Source organism: Neolamprologus brichardi, chromosome 11 (assembly GCF_056152115.1).
Source record: "Neolamprologus brichardi isolate AB-2024 chromosome 11, ASM5615211v1, whole genome shotgun sequence".
Classification (NCBI taxonomy): domain Eukaryota; kingdom Metazoa; phylum Chordata; class Actinopteri; order Cichliformes; family Cichlidae; genus Neolamprologus; species Neolamprologus brichardi.
Genome location: NC_142114.1, coordinates 25,950,095 through 25,960,616, shown reverse-complemented (window position 1 = coordinate 25,960,616; position 10,522 = coordinate 25,950,095). Strand labels below are relative to the sequence as shown.

General features: G+C 41.1%; 1 protein-coding gene across 2 annotated transcripts in view; it reads right to left on the bottom strand.

The window, feature by feature from the left end:
* Positions 1 to 691: 691 nt before the first annotated feature.
* Positions 692 to 10,522, bottom strand: part of crppa (CDP-L-ribitol pyrophosphorylase A) — a 52,238-nt gene continuing 42,407 nt past the window's right edge. The window contains exon 10 of one of the 2 annotated variants that reach the window (XM_006791824.3): positions 692 to 1,402. In XM_006791824.3, the coding sequence (XP_006791887.1) occupies positions 1,307 to 1,402 (96 nt within the window). In that variant the 3' untranslated portion in view covers positions 692 to 1,306. Of the gene's footprint in view, positions 1,403 to 8,708; positions 8,801 to 10,522 lie in introns of those variants that run through there. The other variant, XM_006791826.3, reaches the window with a different exon arrangement.

Below are 10,522 nucleotides of genomic sequence, written 5' to 3'. Positions count from 1 at the left end.
GAATTGGGACAGCCATCGTCGCGTGGCGGTGACGTAATCACACTTAAAATGCGTACTTCAAGCGTGCAGACCCTGAATTGGGACAGAGCTAACATGTCTTGAAGTTCTCCCGAGGCCTGGTAATGAACTAATCATGTGATTCAGGTGTGTTGACCCAGGGTGAGATCTAAAACCTGCAGGGACACCGGCCCTCGTGGACTAGGATTGGGGACCCCTGCAGTAAAACAATACATCCAGGCAGCCTGTATGATACTTAGATGATGAAAGGTTAAATATAAAGAAATACCAATCTGCTGTCATTGATATCTACTCTGTTCTTTATTCCCTGCTGTCAGTTTTCTGTATATATCCATGGAAGAGCAGGGAAGCTCCAGAACAGAGCCGCACTGCATAATAATAACATACTTTTAATGAATGCTAATTATTCCAAAGTCTCTCCAAGAAGAACACGGGATTCCACCAGCTCACCAGAGTTGGCTCGCTGAAGGAAACACGAGCTTCTTCTGCACTGAGCGGCTTCACCGGAGGGCGTCACTGATGCATGTGGTCGCAGGCAGACTCCACGGACTTCAATTACCAATCAAGTTTCTCTGAAAACAGTATTAGTAATACCTACTCTCAAATATTATTTTTTTTCCTGACATCTTTGAATGACTTATGTTCAAGAGAGACTCACAGAACAACATTTGACATATTCATTGTTTTATTCAAGTACAAAAATATTAGCAGCTCCGTGTTCATGTTTCAGTCATAAAAAGCTTCATCCAGCAGTAAAGGCAGCGAATTTGACACCCAGCTTTTTTGGCATATGCGCTGCAGTTCACATTTCCACAGTAATAATTCAAAGTGATGTGGCCTGTTATTGCACATCTGTGACAACCGCAGCAAAATAACTCTTAAAGCGATTAAAAAACAAAACTGATCCGACAACAAGAATCGTCTGCAGCCAAAGCGCCACATATCTTAATCGTCAGTGCGACAGAGCGACACTGTTTGTCTGGGGGACACAAACTCTGGAAAATAAAAAATAAGCCAACTGATGACATGGTTCTTTTTTACAATGATGAACCACAATAGTTTTTTTTTGATATATACACACACACACACACACACACACACACACAGATAAACAGGCCACCAACAGAGAAAAAAGTCTCTTTTTCAGTCTGCTTCTCGACGATCTATACACTTACACGTTTAACCTTACAGTAATTGATTCAAGGTTACAAAGAAAAGTCTCAGACGCTCTCATCCCAGGAGTGTTCATGAGTCACAGCGTGGGGATTTTCCGGTTGTGCCGATTCCTTCATGCCTGCAGAAGCTGTCCCACCAGGGCAGGGCTCCTCTCCCGAATTAAGGCTGACGCGATCTCGGCGACCCGTGACGCTGACCTCTCCCAGTGCTTGGTGCCAGAGAGACAACAGGAGGAGAAAAACAAAAGACAATGAGGTCATTTTTTAAAGAACATACAATTAAAATAAGACAACAACACGCTGCTAGTGTAAATAAAGTCCCAACATACCAGTTCAAATAACCATTTGTTCACTTTTATGTCTCTTCTCAGGAGACACGAGTGTGTTTAAGTCATCACAGGGTTTGTAACCTCAAAAATTCAGCCAGAAGCATCCAGTGAGCATTAGCAGCCAATTCAAAACAGTTGGAAACAATGTTCAAGCACACCCATGTTGTTCCACTTGCAGTAATGACAAAAGAAAGAAACAGATCTGTTAGTTGGATTTGTAACATCAATGGCTTGGCTGTGCTCTGCTCTACACAGACACGAGTGACAAATTCGATGTTTAAAATTGACACGCACGCTTTCCACAAGAATTCCCCTAACGAGAGCAAAATCTAAACACGGCATGAAGTGCGTGGTATTCTGAATTCACCACTTTAATTTGATATTAACAATCGCAAATTCTGGTGGTGGATTTTCTCGACTAGCGTGTCAGTTTCACAGTTTGTTCAATCAACAGCCGAAAGCAATTTTCAAAAAAGGGCGAAAAGATCAGAACAGAAGTAAACCAGTTTCTTTTTTCAGAAATGTGGTTAAAATTCAAGTTCTCTTAAGCTTGTGAACCGATAAGATCTCCTTTGATATTTATGCTGCATGATATTGGACAGATCTGCAGTAAACCACACGTTCAGACAAAAGGAGACCAGTTTGGCCCTCTAAGGCGGGCTCCACTCTTGTGGTTGTTTTGCGTTCGTGATTCCTCTCGTCTGTATCTGTTTCTTTTTTCTATGCAGACCGACTGCGCAATGCACTTTAAATGGTTCTCACTCCCCTGACTTCATTCCTTATAGGCTGCAGTGACTCCCTACTTTGATTTAGTTTCTTGATGACGTCAATGAGTGACCTGTTTTCCATTTTTTCAAAGGGAATGGAGTTCAAGGAGCTTCGCTTTTTTAAAACCATGGCTTGTTTCCTTACACAGATTTATGCTTCATGCTCAACCTGCCCTTTTTCATATAGAATCTGTGGACTTCATTATGGCTTTTGATGTAGCTGATGTAGCATTAAGCATTAAAGACAAATGTGCAACAACACGCAGCAAAGAGTATACTCAGAACACAAAACAGCACACAGAGAGAGAAAAAGAAAAGCAAAGGTCTGGAAAAGATTACGTTTTTGTAATGGAGTAAAATGTTTTCTACTCAAATACCAAAAAACATTCACGTTTTTTGTTTGCTACAGCACCTGCAGCTTATGGCATATTAAAAACCACATCCTTCATATTGCGCAGCTCGTCCTCGTGCTGACAAATCAGCACTGAACTGTTGAGGCTGGGGGTGGTGGCACACGTCAAGACCCCAAAGGATCCAGTGTTTCCCAGCAGATAATTAGACTGTAATGAGATCTTTCAGCTCCTCACGCCACTGCCTTAGTTTCACCAACATTATCTCAAGCGTCACTTCCTGTCACACTAATGCTTTGCATTAATCTTCTCTGTTGTCTTCCTCTTTTCTTTGCATGAAGATTTTTTGAATTTTTTAACTATTGCCACCATCTATAAACCATGCATCATCCTCTACCTTGACTACCTCTTCTTGCATCTTCACCTTTCCACCTCTACTTTGTCTTGCTTCTACTTTTGTTCCTCTTCTCTCCATTGCATACCTTCAACCCCTCCAGGCTCTCTTCCACCTGCTCAGATCACAATGTTGTCTATGAACAACATAGTCCACAGAAACTCCTACCTGTCCTCAACTGTTCACCTGTCCATCACCATCGCAAAGGAGCTCAGAGCAGATCCCTGATCGAATCCTACTCCCACTTCAAAGCCATCTGTCACTCCTACTGCACACTTCTTACTGTGACTTCCTCGTGCAGTACCACGGTTCCTCACTTGGCACCCTATTATCTGTGTAACTCATTCTGACCATCTCTATACCTCTCCATCAACACTCTCAGAGCAAACATCGAGCCTAGCTTCAGCTACTCTTTCCCAAACTGTATCTTCAGCGGTATGGCTCTGTATGTCCACAGGCATGTCACCTGCACTATGTTATTTTTTGCTATTCAGATTTTAATGTTAAGGCTGTTTATGGTAAAATCTGCTTATGTTCTTCTTTTGTTACCAGATTTATAAAAGGCTTGGATGTTATTTTCACATTAACTTTCATTTTTAATAACATACTTATTATGTGCATTACTTGTTTTGTTTTTTTATTAGCAGGGTATTTAAAACATTATTGGCAAATTTCCATGAAAAGTTTTTCCATAGGAATTTTTGAAAGGATTCTTTATTCTTGTAAGAGGTTAAGTATTTTTGCATCATTTCTTCATAAATACATATCAGATCCATCTATCGCTGCTTATCTGGGTTTAGGGGCAGCAGTCTAAGCAGAGACATCCACACCTTCCGCTTTCCGGCCACCTCCTTCAGCCCATTTAGGGGGACACAAAGGCACTTCTGAGCCAGCTGAAAGCATATCCTGGGGATGTCTCAGGTCCTCTTCCTGGAAAGGACACGACTGGAACATCTCACATACTAGGAGGTGCCCAGGAAGCATCCTGGTCAGATGCTTGAGCACCTTAACTCCTTTTGATGTGCAGGAGTATTTGCTCTTCTCTGAGTCCCACATGGCCAGCTCCTCATCCCATCTCTGAGCCCAGACACCCATAGGAGGAGGCTAATTTCCAAAGTATCCACAATCTTATTCTTTCTGACACTACCGCGAGGTGAGTGTAGGAGCAGAGCTCAACCAAGGAATCGACTGTTTTGTGTTGGTGCTCAGCTCTTTCTTCACCGCTACAGAGTCCACATCATTGCTGACACTGCACCAATCCATCAGTCGATCTCCAGCTTCACTTTCCTCTCACTCATGAACAAGACCCCGTGATACTTAAACTCCTCCAGCTGTGGCAGTAAATTTGTTTTTGGCCTGAAGTGGGCATATCGAACTTACAGAGATTGCAATAAGAAGAAATTGTGAGATATCGCCTGGATGTTCCCAAGAAAATATCAGAGACTATACTGGGTCCAGATGTTCTTCTTAATCCCGGTACTCAACTCATGCATAGTGCAGAGGGAATTTTCTGCCTTGGCAGAGGTATGCAACCCTTGTTATAATAAGTAATCACTAGCTCAGCCCTTCAACCTTTAGTTACTGTCTGTAAAGCTTTCCATTTTTCCACAGCACATATTTGCAATGTTTGCGGTGGAAGACACCAAAAGCTATATAATCCACTCAACATATTGTCACTTAGAAACCCACCATGCTTTGTTTAGGAAGTCTTTATCATTATTCCCACTTTCGCTTGTCTTGTTTAAGATCCAAAAACAAACCTATCAAAGTGCAATACTGTCAGACAAAAAGAATGGTCAAACCTACAATGCAGAATCCAGGTTTTAGTTATGCCAAATTATCCCTTACAACAGATTTGAATCAGACTTGCAGTATTTCAGCAAAATAACACCAACCAGGCTGACGGCTATTCTCCTGGGTCTGCAGCCGCTTTCATCACCCAACCCTTTCTTAGAAAGGAATAAAAACATGTAGGAGGGCTTTTCACAAAGCTTTTAATTTTCTAACACCCACATAGAGGGAAATAAAAATATATTAAAAATATATCCTGCTAAAATGACAAATCATCTGTGATTTGTGATCTGGAACATCTTGTTTAGCACATATTTGGACCTGGCTTCTAAATACATTTAGTATTACAGATTGGTGTCGGCAGTTTTAACGCATCTGGAGCAGAAAATAAGCTTTCTGTCACTCTGTCCTTTCTTGACCTTACAGCCTAGCTCCACTAGCCAGCTTGTGCAGGGCCTGGATGGGAGTGCAACGAGGTGTGAGAGCGATGAGCGTGGAATTGGGCCTGACCGTGGTTAAAGGGAGCAAGAAAACCTGGGATCCAGAGCTCCTAGAGCACTCCTCAATAATCAGAACCAGCAGGAGGAGGAATCAGATGACATTGATTTTCCACACCAAGAAACTGAAGGGGGAACTGAGGTATTGGAGTACAGATCACCAATTGTAGCTTCATTGATTAAAGTAACATCGGTGAAATGGAAGAAAATAAATAAATAATATATGGGATTAAAATATGATGAATGGGCTCCAGAGCCATTCTGTCATATGCCACCGCTTCTTAGTATGCCTTTTGATTTTTCTGAGGAATAAGATCAAGGGTGCCATTTTTCTTTATCGTGTACCCAAGCCATTCTTCTGTGGTTTAATCAATGGTACAATGAAACAAGGAGATTGGGCAGTACATCTGTAAGCAGTCAACAAAATGTGGCTGATAGCACAAAGTTACTCATATAGACTAAGGAATATGCACTGGTTCATCAGTGCGAGAAACCGAAAGTTTTGGTAAATGTGATTGCGTCTTTTCATTGTTTATTAGATGAAAGCATTCCTTCAGCTGTTATCTAAAACCAATTACATGTTCACACGGAAGGTTTTTGAAATGCTACATGTGTTTGGATGATCTGAAATACTGTGGGGATGATAAATGTGATGAGCACGATTATCAGCTGATTACCACCCAAGTGTACGGGACGAGGACCCTGGGAAAGTAGCAAGAATGCCGGGTGTCTCTTTGCAAATGGAAGACAGCTACGGCTATTAAACCACAACTAATCGCTCAATTATAGAAGTCTGTCTTCTAATAGACAAGCAAAAAACCCCCCAAACATTTTAACTTGAACACAAAAACACACAGAAAAAAATCAAGTCAAGATCACCAAGGAGGATCAAAGTTTTAAGCCTGCCTAAGACTCAGTGCTGAATTATTTCCACTCCAGACATGCAGTCTTTGAAATATGAATCACGCTTCATAAAACATCATTATTAAATCCAGTAGTTTTCTTGCATAGTGGAACACAAATACGACTTTAGCTCTTCATTGACTCGTGGCACAGCTTTAAGTAGTCACAACTGCCACTCAGGCTTCAAATGCGGTTGAGGAAAAGGCAAAAGAAAAAGGGTAGAATTACTTACTACAACAACAAACTCCAAGCCCTCAGAGACATTTGCATATTAAACTGCTTTCAGGCTGAAATCTATATGACTTAAGTGTGAGGAACTTGCAAACTGATGGAAAAGCCGCAGTTTACTCCAGCAAGTAGATTTTCTTGACATACAAGAGCTGGTATGTCTGTTTAGCTGCCGCTGGCGGGGGTGCCACAGCTCGTGTCTCCTCTTTCCACTGTGGACCATACAGGATGAATAAAGCAGCTCGCTGGCTCATTGTTATGGGCACGCAAACATCCATGAGAGGGATTACATGTGTTGGGACAGATGCCTACAGAAGAGTGAACACATGCACAGACCGCATAGACACTTTAGTGTGCACGAGCCTATGCATGCGCCCACACACACACACACTAGGAGGTGGAATGTGATCCTGGAGGATTTGCATGTCTCCAGATCTTCATCATCATCAGAATCCATGTCCTCCAGCGTTGACTGAGATGGTTTTCCACTGTTTCAGACCCGGCCTCTCTTCCAGCCGTATGTAGATGAATAAACCAGTTAACTCGAAGCTGAATTTTTCTCACTGTGGCAGAGCTGAGATAAACAGACTGGGAGTGGGCATTTGGACTGACATGAGATGAAACCTCAAGCCAAAGCATAACGGAGCCCCCGTGAGACGAAACCCACAAGCAAATTAGTTTGATTGATGGTCCTTTTTGAGCTAATAGGCACTCCTCACCTGTTTACAATGTGGAATTAATCTTCAGATGTTCCAACGGCAGAAAATCCACATGTGCCAAAGTCTAAGTGCAGACAGCAGGAGGGTATTTTATTTTATTTTAAAAGGGCTGGATTTTACGAGATTCACTTTATTATTATTAGTCGTGAGGGAACCTCACTTTCCACTTCATAATGATTAACTGCCACAAATCCTCACTTAAAGCCAAAAGTATCATCATTTATTCACATTAGTGGAAGGACGATCGCTAGTGTATGTCATATTAAATAGGAAAGCAACACATTTACATTTTGAAACACTTTTTCCCCCCAACACTGTCTGCTACATCCATTAGTGACACGTCCAATCTCTCAGTGGCCAAAATGGCATTTATGTCGTTTTTCTTCACAGATTTTATATTTTAGAACAGAGAGAAAACAATATATGAACTGGTATCAAGGGGAAAAGACCACTGGATACAAACCACAGCTGGAGTGAGTTGTGGAGAGCTTAAGGGTTTTCTTTTAATTTTTAGGCCTGTGCAACAAAAACGCGGATTTCAGCTGCGGCTTGCAGGCCCATTAGAAAATTAAGTTACAGCTTTGTTTTGACACATAAACAATGCGATCTACTGTATAATCCTATGACGGTGCAGTAACTAAAGGGAAAATGTTCCCAATCATTCCCATGTGTACAAATGCAACACATGCAACGGGCCTGTTATTCCACACGGCAACCGCAAGTTTACAGAATGGAACTTCAATCATTAGCTTCTATTTTTGCTTACTGTTTGAAGGAAGGATTTTGACAAGTCGTGAGGTGACAGGTCTTTGAAATACATGGGGAAGAATGGGGGAGGAGAGCATCAGTGGACCACACAATAAGCGATCCTCAAACTCTCTACTTCTAAATGCCACTGATGCAATCAACCTTTCCATCTTAAAGAGCACGCAGCGGCACTTCTGCCACACAAGAAGGGCCAGCTTTGATGCAGAAAGGTTTCAGGCAATTAGGGCTTTTAGCCGTGATAATTTGCACATCTCTGTCATTCTCATGAGAACCTGGGCTCTCTGGTCCACTCATATTCCCTTTATAAAATGCCAAGAACCAGGTCCTAATATAAAAACAGCTTATGGAAAAGCTTGGCACTGACCCCAAGCTAAGAGAACTGGAAAGAGTTGTTAGAGTCACACTAGCTACCATAGCTAAAGTGGCCAAGAACATTAGGAGAGTTTTTATCACCTCTTTTCATCATCCTAATATTTTACTGTCTCTGCATTTTTCTCTGTGACATAAAAGTGCTGTAGTACAAATGGCTGTAGGATCCACTTGAGGGCAGTGTCATTACTGGCATTGTAGCCAGACAGCGTTCTCCACTCTGGGAGTCTTAAAAGTTAAAACCATCACCTAATGTGAGCCTCGGTGAGCAATGCTCTTTAATAGAAGTCATTTCTCAGGAAAACTCTCCCCAAACGACCTGCCTTACTGAATCCCAGTGATATAATACCGCTAAAAACACCCAGTGCTTTTAACACAGAGAGGATAGTGTTTCAGGGCTTCTGACAGCTCGTCCCTGAGTGGGTATTGTGGTCCTCTTGCTCTCCCTCCTCTCCGTGTATCATTGAAGACAGGCAGTAGCTAGGGGCTAAACTGAGAAAGGAGAGGGGGATAACAGGTTCAATTACTGGTCAGTCTGATTAGAGCCCTGAATGTTACACCACCAATGTCCTGTAGAGATTCATTGATGTAATCAGGAGCTGTGGCAGAATGACTAACTCCCTCTACTGAGAGCAGCACCAAGGAACAATACACCAGTACAATACATTTTATCTTATTTTTTATTCCTTGGTGTCAAGTTAATTTTGGAAACTTTGGGATCTCTTTTTGGATATAATTTGACAAAAGTTTCTGTGGATTGGTTTAGTGGATTTGTTTAGCAGCATATAATTAGCGGCACATTGAGCCATTAGACTGGTGGGTTATTGGGATTAAAAAAAGTAGATGTAGATGAGAATATTAAAACAGTTAAAACAGTAATAGTGAAGAACTGTGTTACAGAATTTGCATGAAGATTACAGAGCAGTTCAAGAAAAGAAATGTAATGAGAATGTGCACAAAGCGGGAAGAAAACTGAAACGTTTTGCCAAAATGGTAAACTTATATTACTATTATTCAGTTCTAGCTGGAGCATTAAGAGTACTTTTAGTCCAGGCATCAGTATTAAAATGTAGTTTTAGTGTATTTCTACTGTTAGAGACCATTACACTTTATACTTTTTTCTTCCATTTAAACTACTTCCTTTGTTTGATCAACATAACCCACAACAGAGAGTATTAAGAAAAGTCCTGGCATCGGTTTTGCATTCTGTGCTTAAAAAACAACATAAATCAATTATGATGTTTTATTTATTTTCTTGCACATAACATTTCAGATCCATGGTAAATTTGTGCTCTACAGGAAGGTAGAAATAATACATGGAAGTGATAGAGGAAAGAGCAAGGGAAGGAAATGGATATAATTACGATCTGTACCAAGACGTGCAGTTTTATGTGAAAGCTAATGTTCAGTTTTGCTGCTTGGAGAAAAGATAGTAAATCTAGCTGAAAGACAAAAACAAAATATGCAATGACAGGAGAGAAGAAGAAAGGAAATAAAACTAAAAATAAAAGTACTTCACATCAGTAAACATACTTTCCAGATATGATAATGACGGGGATACTGACCGCAGCACATTATGGGACAAACGAACAGAGGCTCTAACTTCAATCTACTGAGATGGAATGAATAAAAGATGACCAATAACTGCCAAACTTCAGTCAGGCACTTGGATTAAAGTGACAGGAGACAGAGAAGAAAGAAAACGCTCACACACATACATCCAAATATTAGATTTAGATCCAAACAGTGCTAATATTTACTGCTGAGCTTCAGGTCTAAACAACTTTCAGAGTATATATCAGGCTTACACTGAAAGTTCAGCCATAAATTTAAAAGCCGTCTGTATCCAAGCTAAGAGACTGGGACCTAAAGCTGACAGAGATGACAGTGACATAAGTATTATTTCGTACTTCTCGGAGATGAAGCGTCTCGAGGGAGTGTGTTTTTATTGAATTTTGCTGAGGTATTTAGTGTTGCTGCCTGAATGTCTGTATTTTAGATATTCCCATCATTCCCATTCTGCCTCACTTCATCTGAAAGGGACTATAATGTAGGAAAATGAATAAGTCTGTATCCCGCCCTACTTTTGTGAGGCTTCCTCAGACTTTCCAAAAGTCCAAAAGAGCTGACAGGTTAAAAGAAAGAACTTTTGTCCTGATAACTGCCTTTTGAGATCACATTGAGAGAACAACTGCTGCCACACAACCTTTTCAC